The sequence below is a fragment of the Bubalus bubalis genome, chromosome 9 (genome assembly GCF_019923935.1).
Source record: "Bubalus bubalis isolate 160015118507 breed Murrah chromosome 9, NDDB_SH_1, whole genome shotgun sequence".
NCBI classification, from domain to species: Eukaryota; Metazoa; Chordata; class Mammalia; order Artiodactyla; family Bovidae; genus Bubalus; species Bubalus bubalis.
Window position 1 is genome coordinate 63,452,249 of NC_059165.1, and position 19,748 is coordinate 63,471,996.

The 19,748-nt window shown below is 49.1% G+C and overlaps 1 protein-coding gene across 1 annotated transcript in view; it reads left to right on the forward strand.

The window, feature by feature from the left end:
• The window catches only part of TRPC7 (transient receptor potential cation channel subfamily C member 7), a 144,123-nt gene extending 126,040 nt beyond the window's left edge, over nt 1-18,083 (forward strand). Inside the window, exons 8-12 of the mRNA XM_044948711.2 lie at nt 1,283-1,478; nt 7,311-7,532; nt 8,167-8,247; nt 15,224-15,299; nt 17,253-18,083. Coding sequence (XP_044804646.1) covers nt 1,283-1,478; nt 7,311-7,532; nt 8,167-8,247; nt 15,224-15,299; nt 17,253-17,422 — 745 coding nt within the window. The 3' untranslated portion in view covers nt 17,423-18,083. The remainder of the gene's footprint in view (nt 1-1,282; nt 1,479-7,310; nt 7,533-8,166; nt 8,248-15,223; nt 15,300-17,252) is intronic.
• Nucleotides 18,084-19,748: the final 1,665 nt, after the last annotated feature.

Genomic DNA, 19,748 nt, shown 5'->3' on the forward strand with positions numbered 1-19,748 from the left:
ATCACAGCAGAGAAGGCAATGGCACCCCACTCCAGTACTCTTGCCTGGAAAATCCCATGGACGGAGGAGCCTGGTAGGCTACAGTCCATGGGGTCACTAGGAGTTGGACATGACTGAGCGACTTCACTTTCACTTTTCACTTTCATGCACTGGAGAAGGAAATGGCCACCCACTCCAGTGTTCTTGTCTGGAGAATCCCAGGGACAGAGGAGCCTAGTGGGCTGCTGTCTATGGGGTCGCACAGAGTCGGACACGACTGAAGCGACTTAGCAGAAGCAGCAGCATGTGTCACAAACCTGATATAGGGTCAGAGCCACAAAGTATAGAATATGAAATAGTCTATACTATTCATATAGAATAGTACTCTACTATTGAATCCTACTCTTAAACCAAGGTATTTTGGTACCTTGATCATCTCAGAAGCATCAAAGAGCAGTGTCCTAAAAGCCAGCTCTCCCCTGGGCTGCCCTCACAGCACGAGTAGCCTCTTGAGCTGCAGGGGGAGGTTTAGGCAGTTACCTGGTGAATTTGATCAATATGGACGCACCAGACTCATCACTCTCATTCCTGAAAACTCATCCCCAGATTAGAGCACCCAATATATGAGGCTGGCCTCACTACCCAGAGCCAGGATGGAGGTAAACCTCAGTGATTTGAAGGACCTACTTTTGAAAATCTCAGGTGTGCCTGGATTCGTACCCACACTTGCCAGCTGAGCGCTCCTGGGAAAGTCAGGGAAAGCTCTTAGCATCACTCCTTCCACCTGTCAAATGGATATAATAAGCCAGCCCATTGCAGCGGTGGTCATGGGGCTTAAGTGCACTGCCCTTTGACGATGACCAGCAAGCCCCAGTCACCAGTGACGCTGGCTCCATTCACAAACACCATCCTCTTCCCTTTCCTATGGGGCTGGATAGTTTGAGAAGAGACACTCAAGAGGCTATTGAAGGAAGAGCGTGCTTTCTGAGGCTAATGACCTACAAGGACAAACATTTGCCCTGGCAGTTAATTTTAAATGTTAAAGTAATTGCAACAAGACAAGAGCTGCTGCTGTAGCCAAGAGTCCCAAGAAAGGATTGACTGGGAAAGAAAGAGCCTGCCCTACTGTGTTCTTTCAAGTTTTCTTGGGGACCTGACTATCTCATGGTTTCAGAATCCAGGCACCAGCGAGCAGCCCCAGCCCCACTCCAGAATAACCACTGATGTCTGGGTGGTGGCAGTTCTCTGGTGAGAGCTGCCAGTTGATGCAAACTGCCTAAGAGGACTGTCTGTTTCCTTCTAGGGTTGAAGAAAGCTTCAAAACCTTATTTTGGTCCATCTTTGGCTTGTCTGAAGTGATCTCGGTGGTGCTGAAATATGACCACAAATTCATCGAGAACATCGGCTATGTTCTCTACGGCGTTTATAACGTCACCATGGTGGTCGTGCTGCTCAATATGCTAATAGCCATGATCAACAACTCGTATCAGGAAATTGAGGTAAGATCAGTTAATTGAAAATGCTATCTCTCCCTGAGTTTAATCTGCATCCCTGTTTGGGGGATGATGAGGGTAATGATGTTAGAAGGCCATTGTTATTAAATGTGAATCCAGAGCAAACCACAGGCATTCTTCCTGGATTGCTCCAAGAAGCACTTCCAGTCAACCAGCCACAAGGCATGGCTGCACTACATCTGTAATGGCCCAGCGAGGGCAGAGTCAGTGTCATGAATCTTTCCTCCTTTACACGTACCCCCTCAGGAGAGCATGCAGGTGACCCATGGCAAATTGGAATGACTATTTCTACCCACATTCACTTCTGCCTATGTTATTTATTAAGTACCCACTGTGTGCTGAGCCTGTGCTTGGCACTGGTGATGCAGAGATGACCAAGACACAATCTCTGCCCTTGAAGAGGTTTTCACTCAGTACAGCAGGAAAAACAGACACACCAACCAACGCGCACCAGTGCAGTGGGGCCAGTGCATCCAGAGAAGTCCCAGCAGGTGCAGGAGGTGCAGGGCGGAGACAGTGAGTGAGTGTGTGGGGAGGAAGCTTGCAGAGGCCATTCAAAGACTGATTCTGCTAGACAGACAAAGGCATCGAGAGTGTATCGGGAGGCAATTTATCAAAATCTAAAATGCATGAACCGTGAGCTATTGATTGCAGCCTTGTTTGGAACAGCAAGAAATGAAAAACAAACTAACTGAGCGTTAATAGAAATCTAGTTAAATAAATTATGATGCGTCTGAACCACGGGAACCTGTGCAGCTTCTAAAAAGGATGAGGACGTTCTCTATATTCTGATGTAGAAAGACCTCCAATTATAATGATAAGCAGAAAAAATCAAGCTTCAGAACAATGTATATATTGAACTGTCTTTATGTAGAGAGGAAGAAGAATAAAAACGTATTCATTTTTGATTGTACCATCATTTGAAAAAGAAAAATAACCTGAAAGGGTACACAAAAAGGGGTGTACTGTTGAGAGGTGGGGGTTGGAGGACAGGATGGCTGTAAACGCTTTTTCTTTAAACCCTTTCCTGCTTAAAATCATATCACTGTGTACCTATTAGAAGTTAAATGAATAAACTCAACATTAAAACAAAATAAAATGCACTGATGCTTTTGATACAACAATTCCGTGCAGAAGTATGATTTTACATAGATGTTCATTAAAAGAAAATGTTGGAAGTAGCCCATCAACATGTTTAAATAAACTGAGATAGCACAGACGTTAAAACACTGTTTATAAACAGTAAGACTTTTTTTTGTGCTGACAGAGCAAATCTCTATGATATTGTGAAATGAAAAAAATGCAAGCTATAGAAAAATATCCTTGGGCAAATCCCATTTACATAATAATACAAATGTGCCTATGCAGAAAGCAAAGGTAGGAAATGGTACCCTCTGAGGAAGCGAGTGAAACAAGAAAGGAGTTTTGAAAGGGGACTTTCACATTTGCTTGGTATACCTCGGTACTTAAATCTCTTATAAGAAACCATTATTCGTGTATAGAAAAATAATTGATTGTCATGTATTAGTTGGCTAGGGCTCCCACAACAAAATATCACAGACTGGGTGGCTTAAATAACACAAAGTTATTCCCTCATAGCCCTGGAGGCTAGAAGGTCAAGGTCAAGCTACGGGCTTGATTTCTTCTGAGGCCTCGCTCTTCGGCTTTCAGATGACTGCCTTCCTGCTACGCCTGCTCAGGGCCTTTCCTCCATGTGTCTCTTCTACTTAGGATGACACCAGTCATGTTGGATTGGGACGCCACCCTTAAAGCCTCATTTAACCTTAATTACCTCTTTAAAGACTCTCTTTCCAAATACAACCACATTCTAAGATACTAGTGCTTAGGGCTTCAACACATGGATTTTAGGGGGAAGCTTTGGTCCATAAAACTCCTCCAAAAAAAACAATATTCTATACAGTAGGAACAGCATGTACCAAGACAGAGAGAGGTCAAACTGTGTGGTATATACTTGGCACTAGGCTTCCCAGGTGGCACAGTGGTCAAGAATCTGCCTGTCAATGTAGGAGATGCAAGAGATGCAGGTTCGATCCTGGAGTTGGGAAGATCCCCTGGAGTAGGAAATAGCAACCCACTCCAGTATTCTTGCCTGGGAAATCCCATGGACAGAAGAGCCTGGAGAGCTACAATCCTTGGGGTTGCACAGAGTCAGACACGACTGAGCATGCCTGTAACACTTGGCTCTGCGCTCAAGAGTGTAGACTGAACAAGGGAAAAAGACAAGAGCAGAGAGGAAGAGGGAACCTGCGTGAAGCCTTAGTCTTAGCCCCCAGCTCTAACACCCCGGCCACCTACAGGAAAAGGCAGCACTGTATCAGCAGACAAACAACATATATATATGTAAGTGTTTTACATACTTGGTCACCTATGTGGATAATGAGCTGTTGCTAACTAACCTTCTTGGGCCTCAGCTTCCCCACGTGTCAGAGACCCCCAGATGGTACCTGGCATACGTAGGTGTCTAGAGCACTCACCCCAGGTTTCTGCCCCGTCCTATGGAGCACATCGTGTGTTGGTCCAAATGAACATGGCATGGGAAGTCATGTGACTGGCATGAGCGATACCCACTAGTTTGGGACAGGAGTGAGCAAGCCCATGGCTTGTGATATCAAGTTACCCACCACAAGGTGGTGCCAGGAGACAGAGAGAGCAGACTGCAACCCACACCTCCCCTTGGGCACTGGGCTTCTCCTTGTGGGGTGGGAGCGCACAGTCCCCACCGGCTCCTTGCTGACTCCTGTACGAGGACCCTGAGGACTGCTGCCGGGATATGCCTGGTGTGTTTGTGGTCACACTGAACTTTGGTGAAGTAAATCCCCGTAAATCTCTGCAGGAGAACACTTATTTATTCAATAGCTCTTGAGCATCTACATCTGAATCCACAGACCTGCCTGCCTCTGAGCCTGCTTCTACCCCTGCCACGGCCCTCCCGTGGGCAGACACGCCTTCTCCCCCTGAGCAGCCCCTCCCCCTGTCCCTGGGCCCCCTGCCCTCCCCTCCTCAGGAGCAGCCCTCCCCGCCTGCATCCTCACCTCTCTTTCTCTATCTAATCCTTCCTGTCAGCATCTAAATGCATCTCTTGATCTTGAAAATAAAAGAAGTAACTACAAACAACCCTCCCTCCACCTCCCTTTCCAGCTCTCAACCTCTTTGTCTCCTGCTCTTTACTGCCCACAAAGAGCTGTTTACGCTTCTCTCTGCCTCTCCACTGATTAACTGCTCCTCTTTTCCACCCCAGCGTACCCACACTTGACCTGGTTGAGAACTCCTCACACTTTGGATGTCAGCATAAACACTAGCCTTTGGGGCAGCCCTCCCTGACCCCCAGGGGCAGAATCCCTCCCCCAGCACCTCCCCCAGCTGTGAGCCCAGATCTAGATACAAAGAGCTGATGAGTTAACATACGCATGTCACTGGCCAGGCTCTGTGTCCCAGCAGGTCATGTTTGCCAAACCCAGTGCCTCTCTAGCACGGGCCAGGCATGCAGTAGGTGAACTGTAGGTCGGCACATAGTAGGAGGTTGGCTGAGTGACTGAAGGTTGAATACCAGGCACTGAGTTAAGCTATGGAGATACAAATTATATTTACTGCGAGTTTCAGTTCAGTTCAGTTCAGTCGCTCAGTCGTGTCTGACTCTTTGCGACCCCATGAATCGCAGCACGCTAGGCCTCCCTGTCCATCACCAACTCCCGGAGTTCACTCAGACTCACGTCCATCGAGTCAGTGATGCCATCCAGCCATCTCATCCTCTGTCGTCCCCTTCTCCTCCTGCCCCCAATCCCTCCCAGCATCAGAGTCTTTTCCAATGTGTCAACTCTTCGCATGAGGTGGCCAAAGTAGTGGAGTTTCAGCTTCAGCATCATTCCCTCCAAAGAAATTCCAGGGCTGATCTCCTTCACAATGGACTGGTTGGATCTCCTTGCAGTCCAAGGGACTCTCAAGAGTCTTCTCCAACACCACACTTCAAAAGCATCAATTCTTCGGCGCTCAGCCTTCTTCACAGTCCAACTCTCACATCCATACATGACTACTGGAAAAACTATAGCCTTGACTAGACGGACCTTTGTTGGCAAAGTAATGTCTCTGCTTTTCAATATGCTATCTAGGTTGGTCATAACTTTTCTTCCAAGGAGTAAGCGTCTTTTAATTTAAGTATTAATATCCAACATTGTTTTCATGCATTAACTTCTTTAATTCCCACAACAGCCTGTGAAGTAGGTATTACTGTCCTCATTTTATAGATGAGGAAATTGAGGCCCAGAGAAGTTAAGTCTCCTGCTATGGTGACCCAGCTAGTGAGGAACAGAGGCAGGATATGAACTCAGGCAGGCTTGGGAGCCTGTGCTCCCACCACCACATCACCCTTCCTCTCAGGTTGGGAGTCCCGCCTACACCTCTCTATTGGACAGCAGAGATCAGAAATGACCCTGCCCTCACAGAGCTTCCAGTCTAAAAGGCCTGCAGAGCATGTCCCCATAGACCAGGCCAGGTGCTGATGGGGTCTCTACAAAAGCAGACAAATTGGTCAAGCTCACTGGTGGTGACCTTATGCTCTCCTGGGACCCGGATGGGCTCACAGCCCCTTGAAGTGTAGCCAGTGCCTTGGGGAGAGAAACCCACTGCTCACGGAACACGTAATCAATGCCAACCCCAGGGCCATGGGAAGCCAGCAGTGTGATCACCATGAGCAGAGGAAGAAGCCCTAGGCCACTACCTACATCACACGGCTGGTAACAGTCCAATTGATTCCAAACCCCTGGCCTCAGACGGCCCACTTAGGACAGGGGCCCATGGAGCCTGGCCACCTATAGAGAACACACCCCTGCTACCTCTCAGGGGGCCCAATCAGCATTCTGGCATTGACACCAAGTCCGAAGTAACAGAGCTGGGCTTTAAATCTACCGCCACCACCAGGGAAGAGCAGCCTCTTGCCAGCTACATTCAGGTTTGCTCCCTTGAATTGCATACGCTAGCTGTTGCTGTAGTGAGCCGCCAAGTCATATCTGACTCTTCGCAACCCCATGGACTGCAGCACGCCAGGCCTCCCTGTCCCTCGCTCTCTCCTGGAGTCTGCCCAAGTTCAAGTCCATTGAAGTGGTGATGCCATCCAACCATCTCATCCTCTGTTGCCCCCTTCTCCCTTCACCTTCAATCTTTCCCAGCATCAAGGTCTTCTCCAGTGAGTTAGCTGTTTGCATCAAGTGGCCAAAGCACTGGAGGTTCAGCTTCAGCATCAGTTCTTCCAATGAGTATTCAGGGTTGATTTCCATTAGGATTGACTGGTTTGATCTCCTTGCTGTCCAAAGGACTCTCAAGAGTCTCCTGCAGCACCGTAGTTCAAAAGCATCAATTCTTTGGCTCTCTAGACTTATGCTAGACCTCTTAACATTGTTGGCAGCACTCGAATCCACTTTCTAGTAGGAAATACACGGTGGTGTCTAATATGGTAGCCACGAAACCACATGTACTAAGCACTCAAAACGTGGCCAGTCCAAACTGAGATGTGCTGTGAGTATAGACCACACGCCAATTTTGAAGATTTGGTATGCAAAGAAAATGTAAACTATCTTATGAATCATTTCTATAATGATTACATGCTGAAATGATAACATTTTGGGTCTACTGCATTAAGTAAAATACATCACTGAAATTAATTTCACTTGTTTCGTTTTACTTTTTATAATATTGCTCCTAGAACATTTAAATGCCCCCAGTGTCCCCGTCTGTGGCTGATGGGATGAGTCTGCTGGAGGGCGCGGCCTCTGATGCTGTGCTGTCGTTTCCCTCACCCTGCAGGAGGATGCAGACGTGGAGTGGAAGTTTGCCCGAGCGAAGCTCTGGCTGTCTTATTTTGATGAAGGAAGAACTCTACCTGCTCCTTTTAATCTAGTGCCAAGTCCTAAATCATTTTATTATCTCATAATGAGAATCAAGATGTGCCTCATAAAACTCTGCAAATCTAAGGCCAAAAGCTGTGAAAATGACCTTGAAATGGGCATGCTGAATTCTAAATTCAGGGTAGGTAGCACGGGACTTAAGGGGCTGGAGGGGCAGCAGATGGGGGAGAGGGGAGCTGTGTGTCTTTGATTCACAGGATGCCTCTGAAACCAGGCAAATCAGGAGCTCCAAAGAGGGACCCCATGCTTTTCAGAATCAGCTGGCACTTCAGCACAGCTGCAGTACCAGCAGGGGCCGCTAACCGGCCTTAGTGCCCCCCCTTCCTGTTGGACTGAGTTGGGACCCCACGGAGGGACTCCTTAGTGGACTCGAAAGCAGATAGCTCTCCCCAGAAAGTAGCTGGATTGTACTTTGGGATGCCTGGGAAGGGAGGCTCCCCGTCCATTATCTCCCCCTCCTGGAGATCCTCAATTGTTAGCATATTAAAAATCTCTGGGCAATCACTCTGAGTGCTCTCCAAACAAAGCTGACCAAACTATAATTCTGTAACCCACTGACAACCTGCAGAGCCAGAGTCCTCAGGAAATATGTTCCAGGAAGCCAAGCCACAGTGGGTACAGGGACCTCCTGAGGGCCCTCATTTTAGAGGTAGCCCCCTATGCAGGTGCTATTCGAGTCTTACCATGTAGGTATGTATTAAGTATCATGTAATATGTATCATATACCATGTATTTTGTATTTTCTGTTTTCCCAGAAGACTCGATACCAGGCTGGCATGAGGAATTCTGAAAACCTGACAGCAAATAACACTTACAGCAAGCCCACCAGATACCAGGTAACCACCCCTTTCCCAGGTATAGGCAGAAGTGGACTCCGTTAAGACACCAATATAGTCACAGGGCTGTGTCAGTCCCCCTAGACACAGTTTCATTCCTTCCTGCAGTCAACATTTATTTATATGCCAGGCACCGCACTGCTTCCTGGGGATACAGACAAGGTTCCTATCTTAGTGGTACTTCCAGACATAGAGGGAGAGACGCTATGGATCAGCAAACATGCAATTAAATATGTAACTTCAAATTGATCAAAGTGCCAACGTGAAAAAACTCAGGTGCAAAAGTGGAGAAAACCAGGGAGCCCCTGCTTCCATACGGTTATCAGAAGTTGCGTCTTTAAGGAGAGGACAGCTAGCTAAGACCTCGTAGATGAGAAAGAGGCAACCACATGGGGCCTTTCAGGTAGAGGAAAAGCATTAAGCCAAGGCCAGAGGGGAGATGCCTGGGAGGTCCAGAGCTGCTGGAGCTCAATGAGCAGTGGGGGAGGGGAAGGTGATGAGGTCAGAATTCAAATCCGAACTGAAGCAAGGTGAGGGTGTGGATTTTACTCTGAGGTATCTAGAAAGGCAGTGGAAGGAGGTTAACTTGGGGAAGGGAGAAGATGATACAATTCTATTTATGCTTTAAGAAGACTACCTATCTGCTATAATGAGACGAGACCAGTGTGGACAAGAGTGGAAGCAGGGAGACCAGGGAGAAAGATATGGTCGGCACAAGGGACTAGTGACTTGAAACGCGAGATGGGTGATGGAGAAAAGCTGACTGACTCAGTATACACTCTGGATGTATTGCCAAAGGGAAATGATGCAAACCAACAGGAATGGGGAGGGAGAGGCAGGCAGCCGGTGTGGCTCCCAGGTGGGTATCCATGTCTTCAGTAGGCACTTGACCTTAGACTGCCAGTCTGCACATGGTCGTTATAAAAATTAGGAGGTCTTTTATGCTTGCAGATCTTGCTTTGCTTTAGAAATTAATGCAATCTCTGTATCAGTTTGAATCAGTCAGTGATAAATGGTCACTATAGGTTATTGATTATAAAAGTGCAGGCCATCCTCCTCCTGCTTTCCCGCCCCCGATGAACAGCGGTTTTATCCACGCTGACCATTTCCTATCAGATGTAAATCTGACGCTGTCCTGAGTGTTCCTTGGGGCCAAGGTGATATGTCCCTGGTGCCAGCATCCCCGAGGGAGCCATTACAGACTCAGCATCTTCCAGACCCAGGTCTCTAATTGAATCTCCATCCGTATTTCAGAAGCTAACTCTGCAGTTAGGAGGAGTTAAGTGTACAATTAAGAAATGGCTCATCCCTCGTAGTACTTATAGTTTTATCGGATGACATGGGCTAAAAAATTGGCAAAGGGCAAATCTTGCATTGATTTAATTGTGTGCTAAATTGGCCCTGCCCAGTATGATCAGCTTTGAGTTTATTTTATAGAACAAATCCTTCAGTCAGGGGAAGGATTTATATTTCTTTGCTTAGAGAGAAGTAGAGATTATCTGTGCCACGGAAAAGATAGAAAACCGTAATGGATTAGGGCCAGATGTCTCCTGGGTTTTGAACACAATTAGCAGCTGCAATCAGGGAAGACAGCACTGTGGTCAGCGTCCTACAGCCAGATGAAGCCTTTGTGAAGGAGACCGTGCTCCACAGTGGTCTCGGGCAACCCCTCTTCCGTCTTCCATCATTACTGGCTGAGTCCCTGCAACCTTGACTCCCCCAGAGCTTCCTGCTGTGATTATGCAGATTAGCCGGTTTGCAGCTTCAGGCTGGCAGTCTGGGAAAGCAGGCCCACCCTGTATCTTTCGAATCCACCAAGAGAAGCCTGGGGCAACTCATTCAGTTTGTTGTCACCCAAAAGAAGATAGAGAAACTGGGAGACAGAAAAACTGGGCCCGTGGGCATCAGAGGGAGTGGGCTGAGAGGACAGCAGATGGAGCAGAGACCATCTTGCATTTGTACATTTGCACTTTGCTCAGCCCTTTAAGGTCAGGTCTGGGCATCTTCCTGAGCCAACATCTGCTCAAATAAGAGTAAACCCTGAGCCAGCACAGACGGACAGCTGGGAGCAGACTAGACACGAGGGTATGTACAATTTCACACATGCCTGTGAGAGAAGCAGGACCTGTAACCCCACTGAACACACAAGGGAACTCAGTCACCCGGTGGGTTGAAGTGAGATATGTCTGCACTACGCCACACAGCCCGGGCAAGAGCCCCTTAGTCCTCTTTGTAGAGTCACACCCAGGCCTCCCTGGAACCTGCCCTGTCTGTGTCGGACAGTCCCAGGGAAGAGGTCTATCTGAGCCTGGGGGAAGGAAGTGAGGAACAGAAGGCGCTTTTGCTATCACGGGGCAGCAACCATCACAGAAGGAAGCATTTGGGCAAGGATCTAAAAATGGCTCAGCCTTTTCCTTGAGCCCACTGGTGGCCTTCCACGCTGCACTGCTTTCCTCCCAAAGCATCTTTCAAAAGTGCCAGAAAATTGTGAGAAGCCCAGTTCACTCCCTTTCTCACCATGCAGGCTGCACCCAGAGCCTCCTTTTCATGGAGCACATATGCTGTCAGCCTCTCACTGTCGAGGTGCTGAGACATTCTGGAGCAATCCCAATAAGATAAGAGCCCTGTTGTTGATATGCATGTTAGTTGTTAAGCTCATTTCCCTTGTGTCTCTAGTAGATCTGCTTGGTTGCTCAAACTTAGCATTTGTTGTTCAGTTGTTCGGTCGTGTCCGACTCTTTGCGACCCCATGGACTGCAGCATGCCAGGCTTCCCTGTCCTTCACCATCTCCCAGAGCTTGCTCAAACTCATGTCCATTGAGTCAGTGATGCCACCCAACCATCTCGTCCTCTGCCGTCCCCTTCTCCTTCTGCCTTCTGTCTTTCCCAGCACCAGGATCTTTTCAAATAAGTCTGTTCTTTGCATCAGGTGGCCAAAGTACTGGAGCTTCAGCTTCAGCATCAGTCCTTCTAATGAATAGTCAGGATTGATTTCCTTTAGGATTGACCAGTTTGATATCCTTTCAGTCCAAGATGTTGGGTGTTAAAGCTTCCCATCACTTCAGCTTTTCAGGGTTCTCCATTATAAGGGAAGACAGTTCCTCCAGATTTTCAGGGGTCTGAATTATTTTTCACAAAATTGGTTCTTTGCTTTTGTAATTTTTTTTTCCTAATCTGGGTTCTGTGGACATGAGCCCAAACAATGGAACAAAACCATGATGCCAGCAAAATGGCCAAACTGTGTTTCCTATCATAGCTACATTTGACCTGATCAATATGCGTCCCCTTGTTGGGGTTTGTACAGACTTCATATCCTCACTCTCTGAGGATGCATCTCCTTCGGAGCAAAGCAAATAAACCGTGTCCCAACCAAACTGAAAAATCCAGGTACAGTCCATCACTGAAATAATTCTTTATGTTGTAATCCCTTCCCCTGAAACCCAGTGGGCATCCTCCTTCTTGCTTTTTGGATGACCTTTTCTGCAGAGATCAAAGCCAACAGGTTAGACAGCAAGCCAATGCTGAGTTCTTGTCTCCTGGGGTCTCCTAAACCCCAGTTTAACACATGACCTGTCCTGCGATCCATTTTGTCCACTCTCTTCCCAATGTTCCTCAACTCCTCCGCTGCTGGGCAGCAGCATTACTTCTCTGTGGCTGCTGCTGGTTGACACCTCCTGTACGCATGTCCTCTTCCTTGGCTCTGTCCTCAGCTTCCCTGGCTGCACAGAGCGGTCCCTCCCACTCCCTGGACACCAGCAGCGGCCAGAGGTCACCTGGCTCTCAGACTCTGGGAAGTGTGGGGCTCCCTTCCTGGACGTGGGCCTCAATGTCACAACCATTCTTATCCACTAGGTACCTCAGTATTACTTATTTTGCCTGACCAAGGTCGCTAAGTACAGTCATCTCCAGTCCTTGCTAAATTCATCAGGGCAGAGCAGGTCAAGCTGGCAATGACAGTGACATGTTACTGTGGGGAAGGTTTATTATCTCTGCGAAGTGAAAACTCCACGGAAGGTAAGCATGAGGGAGCAGAAACTCATGACAGAGGACCATGCTTTTCCCCCACATAGTGAAGGAGGGGAGGCTTCTGATGTCCATCTTTTCTGCCAACAGAGATCCTCTGTAGCAGCCATGTTAAAAAGACTTTGGGCATTTTTGTAACCATTTCAGACTCCCTGGGGATGAGACTCCTGCAGATCCCAGGTTGTCTAACATGCATATGCTGGAGGGGAGGCTAGGTCCTCATCAGGGCATGACGTCTCTAAGCACCTGAAAGGCGGTCACACTGTTGTCCCTGAAGGTGCCTGTCACTCCTGGAGTGAACCGGGCAGCAGAGGAAGGTTAAAGGGTCTGGGCATGTCTGCCATGCTCACGTGATCCTGCTTCCATGTTAAACCTCTAACATCCTCGTCTGTAATGAGAGGCTTAGAAGCAAAACCCTTGGTGTTCTCCCCTTGGAGCTGCAGGTCTGCAGAAACCACAGTTCAGACCAGGTCTGCCAGGGTTCATGCATGGGCCGCGGGCATTCAGGACGATGCTTTACCAGTCACTCTCTTCTGTGGGATAGCGATCCATTCTCCAAAAACTAGTTGAGGCCTCTTCTTGCTCAAAAGATTCTGTTAAAGGATCCTTGTTTATCCTTGTTAAAGGATAAACTGGTACCTAGAAGTGGTCCAAACCCCCTGTGACCAATGGGAGCCTGTCTCCTGCATCTCATCTCTGAAACCACTATGCACTTAGACTTTTCCTGAAGCTTGAACAAAGCCCCAGCTTGGGTTTCCATTTTGGTAAATCCCAGATCGGCCACTTCCTAGCTGTATGAGCTTGGAGAAGTCACCTCCCCCTCTGAGGCTTGTGACCTCCTCTGTACAAAGAGATGACAACCCCCATCTCCTCTGGTTTCTGGGAGGGTTCCATGAGGTCATTTGTCAAAGAGGCCAACACAGCTTCTGGACTGTAGGAAGACTCAATACATTTGTGTTTATAATAAATACATACTATGAAATTTTTAAACGGTCAGTCTATTCACGTTGCACTAAAACAGAGTGTGCACAGGAAGCCGGGAGGGAGGTGACCGTCATAGCTACGAACGCGTCCACTCAGCTACATCCCAGCAGGAGGGAGGTGACCGTCATAGCTACGAACGCGTCCACTCAGCTACATCCCAGCAGGAGGGTGGTGACCGTCATAGCTACGAACACGTCCACTCAGCTACAGCCTAGAAAAGGGGGCTCTTCACTTCCATCTCTGGCTTATAATCTTACACTGTAAATATATAGTCTCTGTAACTGACAGATTCAGAAATGGAAGGGTCTCAAGTTCTTGAGGTTTTTTCCTTTAAAATGACAGCAAACTTTAACTGTGGATAGATCCCCCGGTCTTGCGTAAGCCTGAAAGTCTGCAGTAGAATATTTCCAAATTCCTTATTCAGTTCAAGTGTTAGATACTTGGGTATCTGGTTTGTTGGTTTTATACCCCCATGAGAGCTTGGCTCAGGACAAAGTTTATTTTGTCTCTGTTGCTCCCATTCAAAGTGAAAAGAGCATCACTGACTCCCACTAAAGGCATAGATTCTTAAAACTCAGGTAACCTGCCTCATTGACTACAAGAGTGTCAGTGAGCGATCTAGCATTGCAGATCATCAGGACAAGACCCAGGCCTCTCAGAGGAGGAGCAGCATGAAGGCAACTCACTGCTTAACTGTGCGGCCTGAAATTAGAGGCTGACTCAAACCACAGCGCCCAGCAGACCTCCAGTGGAGGGGCCCCCATGAGCTCTCAGAGCGCAGTGTGAACAGCCTTTCCTGGGGCCGAGTGAACCATGGGGTCACAGCTGGACACGCCCCCTTGGCAAGGTCACCACCATTAGAGGCTCTGTGGCACCACCAGTCGGTGATAATACTAATGCGTTCAATCCTCCAGCTCTCTGCATCCTGGAAACTCACTTCTCTTTTACTTGCAAGAAGCTTTTTCCTGAGCCCATGTAGCCAGAGAGGATGTAACCACCTGCTTGACCTCACACAGCAAAGCTGAGGACAGAATTCAGGGCCCTTCAACCTAGCAAATGCCAGTTCTGTCCCCTTGGTCCTCAGGGTGAGCAGGTGAGCGGAAGGGATGCTGAGGAGCTGGGAATCCCCCTCTGCGGTGCTGCTAGGCTCCTACAGATTCAGACGGGTCGGCCACAAGGGTATTTTTAAATCCTGTAATTTCGCAGTAACCCGGGAGCGACTAGCTGGCAGAATCCAAAGTTCACCTCCTGCGGTCTTTCTTACACTTAGCTCTATTCTTGGTGGCTCTTCAGTGTTTGTTCCTGCCTCCTTTGCTGAAAGGATCTGGTATCTGCATAATAAGTAGGACCTCCAGTGTGACTCCCGACAGTGTTGGGCGGGTGGTGAGATTTCAGGGAAGCGGGATCTTGGCAAAACCTCCCAAGGCTCGGCTGTATCTCTCTCTGCCTCTGGTAGGAATTTTCCAAAGCACAGTGGACTGGTCCTCCGTGCCTGTTCCTGACTGTGGGCTCAGTGGACCTCTTCTCCTGCATAGCAGCTCCATGGGAGACAGTTCTACCTGGGCTGGCCTGCTAGGACTTTCTTACTCCCCCAGTTTGCATTGGTTGTTGAAATCAGGCCCAGAGAAGAGGACGTGGTGGGCTAAGGTCACAAGGGGCAGGGAAAAGTCAGGCTGAGGACCCTCAAACAGTGCACATGGATCTCAAGTGTTTCTGTCTCTCTTTGTGGCTGGACCTCCTGCCACTGCAAGTATTCCATTCTTACATCCTGGCTCAGGTGCTACTGAATCCAGAGAGACTGGAACCTCCCCATTAGGCAGGTCACTTCTCAAGAGCGAGGCATCAGGCAAGGGAGGGTCCCCCAACTCTGCCAGGCACTCTGCCAGAGGGAGAAGTCACGCCTACAGGATGCAAGCTGCTTCTGTGCTTGGCTGGGCTGGTTTGATCCCTCCCTGTGTTCATGTTTCAGAAAATCATGAAACGGCTCATAAAAAGATATGTCCTGAAGGCCCAGGTGGACAGAGAAAATGATGAAGTCAATGAAGGTAAGCGACTGGATCTGCTTCCTGGAGGGCAGAAGCCAGATGTGGGCTCACCGGGCCTGCAAAGTCAAGGTATCGGCGGCAGGGCTCAGTCCCTGGCCGGAGACCCTGGAGGGCCTCACTGGAGGTGGTGGCAGAATGCAGGGGAGCACAGTTGCAGGACTGGGGTCTCTGTCCCCTGGCTGGTCGTCAGCTGGGGCTGCCCTTAGCTCTGACCACAGAGCCCTCCACCTCAGCACCAGCACCAGGACATGGAGCCCTGCTCACAGAATGGTTCTGCCTCCCCAGTCACGACTGACATGAGTTGCATCCTATCCCTTGAGCTCAGGACGGCCCTGAGCTCCTCATGCCCAGAGCGCACAGCCAGCCAGCCGTAGACAGCCCCTGTTCTGGCTGGCTCCATCCTATCTCACATCCTGGCTCTCAGAAGCTATCAACCAGCAGTTTCTCAAAGAATTCCTTCCACCCCCTCAGAAGTGCTTGCTATAAAAGCGGATCCAGAACCCCCCTCCTCCCCAGACCTAATAAATCAGCATGACCTGAGTGTCTGCCTGCGATACAGTACCAGGCATTCTTGTACCAGGCATTCATTCTGACGCACACTGAAGTTTGCCAACTACATTATTTTCACTGTTTGGGTTATTCTCCAGTCTATTTTAAGCAGCTCTTAAGTGAAAAGCGAATTACCATACACCAGGTAATTAATCTTCATGAGACACCTGGGACAAATATTTGCTATCTTCCAAGAGTGAAAGTACCAGGTCTCTCCCTTGCCAGTGCCCCAGGAGCCTCTGGAAGGAGCCTAGTCATTTAGAGACCCTCTGCTTCATCCTGGGACATCACTGTGCAGCCTCAAGGTCAGCAATGGCCGAATGACCCCTGAGCTGACCCTGTCTAAGAGTTGAGTAGCAGCCCATCTGCCCACCCTACTGTTGGGTCTTAAATATAACACAGCCGGGTACCATGGCAGCCAGCCCTCTGAAGAGTGTGATGTGACTGACAGGAATGTAACTGATGATAGAAGGTAGGGCTGTCCAGGTTTCATGCCATGGGAATCACAGCATGGAACTAGGGCTCAGTGAAGCCCCCATGAAAACAAGAGATGCACACCTTTGTCAAAATTGGCCAGACTATAGCTTTAAGACTTCTGCATCTTCTGTGTGTCAGGGATACTTTGAAAACAGGTATGGTTAATGTGTCCCTGGCAGTGGACTCCCACTTGAGTCAAGAGTCAAGTCCAGTATCTTCCAAACCAGGCAAGAACCTTTCGACCCCACTTTGTGGTTAAGAAGAAGGTTCCCACAGCCCAGGCCCGTGTGGACTTTTAACCACGTGGCTCACTGTGGAAATGAGTGGAAAACCCCACCTGGTGGTCCCTTGCCACGGAAGGAGAAGGCGGCAGGCCCGCCCTGGTGCACCAGAGAGGCACGCTGCCTGCATGGTCTGGGCAGACCCTGCTCCTGCGAGGCTGCCTGGCTCCATAGCCACATCCACCGATGAGCTGAGCTGATCGCCTCAGATGCCTAGGAGTTCCTCTTCCCTGCAAATAACGATGACAAAACAAAACACAAAGCATGATGAGAAAGAAATGTTAAAATTAACAAGGGTGCTGCTCAGAGTCTTGAAATCTGCCTTTAATGGCTCCAAGACCAACGTTCTATCATGATAAAACAGGTGCAAGCAGTTCAACCTGGTCTTGATTCCTCTGTCTACCACAACCCCTTCAGGGAGAGCTTGACCGGGAATGGGAGAAGGGTCTTCAGCAGACGAATGTGTCCTTTAGTCGGAGGGGCTGGGTGGGAGTTAGGTCGAAACAGACCTCAAATCCCCTCACCTCCACCCTGCCGGGGCTGGATCAGTAGCCTGACATTCTGCTGGAAGAAGGCATGCCTCAAATGCCTCTAGGGTGAGTCCCTTCTGCAGGCTCATACTCACCGAAATCTGCTGTCCTTGCAGGCGAACTGAAGGAAATCAAGCAAGATATCTCCAGCCTGCGCTATGAGCTCCTTGAAGAGAAATCTCAAGCTACCGGAGAGCTGGCCGACCTCATCCAACAGCTCAGTGAGAAGTTTGGGAAGAACTTAAACAAAGACCACCTGCGGGTGAACAAGGGCAAAGACATTTAGCAGCCTGCATCCATCGGCACCTGTGACTTCTACCAGCATTCCAAGGCCAGGTGGGATGCCCTGGCCACCAGCCCCGGTGGGAAGGGGTCCTGGCCCACTCCTCTAGGACTCTAAGGGGACCCACTGGCTCCGTCCTGACCAGCCTTGCTGGCATCTGCAGCCCAGTGTCCTGCCTGGACCCAGAATGATTGTGAATCTAGGCTGTTGGGTGAGAAACTCGACCACAGGAGGAAGGGAGGAAGTGGCCCCCTGACACGTGGGGACACCTTCAGTCCAGTCATAGGGACATATGTCCCAGTGGCCAGCGCAGGAAAAGGCCATCTCGGGTGCACACTCGTGCCCTCCCACCGCACACAGACCACCGTGCTGTCTGCGTGCAGGAAGACAAACCACCTCACCCCACACACCCCTGCTCACTCCCTCCCTGCCACCCACACACACCCAGAAGAACCGGGCGGTGACCTGTGATCTATTCTTAAGTGCCAGATGAGAACACAGATAGCCTACTAGCAAAATAGTTCTATTTGTTTATATTAAAAAAAAAAAGGTTTAAAAATCCTAAATCAAAAATTGTACTGTAGGTAGCACTGTTCAGAGAACAACAAAATCCAAATGATGTATTTTTACCTTTATGAAAATTATCTTGTATTTACTATTTTTACCTGAAATGGAAAGAAATAAAATTACCTCATAATAGCCCGGGGAGACTCTGTGGATGCACTGCCCTCCCGTTGTCTGGCGTCCTCTCTGGAAGTGGCCTTGGGCGTCCACAGAGCCGGGCTGCCCTGGGAGGAGAATGAGCAGATGAGAGGGGGGCAATCCCAGGGGAGTCATGCAGCCAGGAACCCCCACCTCCAAGCATCTCTTTCTGTCCCCAGACCTAGTGACCCCCAAGCTCGCCAAGGTCAGGAAGGAGACAAAGGAAATGATGAGGAAAGTGAAACGATTTCCCCCAACCCACGTCTCACCCTTTCCCCTTGAGCGGCAGGGGAGGGGAGCTGTGAGAAAGGAGCCCAGATCTTTCTAAAGGGGTCTGAAGTGTGAGTAGAGACAGCAGCCACCAGAGGGCGCCCCGGTCCTGAGCAATGCCCAGTCTGAGCTGGCTGGAGAAGATGCCGCTGGGCGGGAAGGATCACTTACTAATAACATCAGCTGGTTGTATCAAGTGAGCACTTCCTGCGTACCAAGCACTGTGCTGAGGACTCTGCAGGCATCCGTCCACTGAACCCTCACAACAACCCTATGAAGAGGAAGAGGATCAAGGTCTCAAATTCAGATGCCTTGCAGATACCCAGGGTGTGTGTATACATGTGTGACTATGAATGTTTCCTATATGTATACGTATGAGAGGCTTGTGTTCTGTGATATGCAGTATATCTTCAGAGATAAATTGTTTACTTCATCCTGCTCTAAGAACAATGCAGACCAAATGGGGTGATAGACAGAACTGAAATAGTTTCAGCATTGAGGTATCAGGGAGAGGCCATGACAACCCAGACAGGCACAGCCTACCTCAAGTGGGTGTGGACACCCAGCCCAGCTAATTGTTGCCATAAGGAATAACAGGCCCAGTTTTGCTAAGTCTTTCCCATTTCTAAGGGGTATGTGGGGGCAGGGGGTGGAGAAAGTTTACATTTGTTGGTCCTTGGCAGCCGGCATGGGTGACTGGAGAAGCTGTCCTGAAATGTGACTCCAACCCAGGCCTTCCAGGCAAGAAAACCCTCAGCAAGAAGGATACACAGGCACCTGTCAGGGACCAGGGTTATCTGCGTGTGCAGGGGACCCTACAGACATAAACTCTGCTCCAGGAGTTTTTCACCTGGGGGCCATGTGAGGTCCGTAAATGGATTTCAAAGAACCTGCCAGTCCTGAAGTTCCCATCAAATCAGGAGCTTGTCTTTGTGATGTGTGTTGTTATGGAGGGAATACCTGCAGTTTTTCTCAAATGCTCATTCCTGGCCCTCAAAGCCTGCAGATGAGGACTGAATCCCTTCAGTAGAATTTCCCAAGTCCCCAGACAAGTACCAAGGATGGGGCGTGTGTGTGTCCAGTGGAGGATACATAAATTACTCTTCCCACAAAGCACATCAGCCTCCCGACCATGGGGACAAATCACCAACACTTTCAGGGACGATTTCCTTTCAGATACTGCACTATTGACTTCAAAATGCTAATCAACATTTTAAGATGCATTATGCAATTTCCCTATCTGCCTTCTACCAGCAACAGCCGGCAACACCATTTTCAAATCCTGGGATGCCCTTTTCCTATCAAACCTAAGTCTCCAATGTGCCCCTTTGGGAGATAAAAGGAAAACAAATCCCAC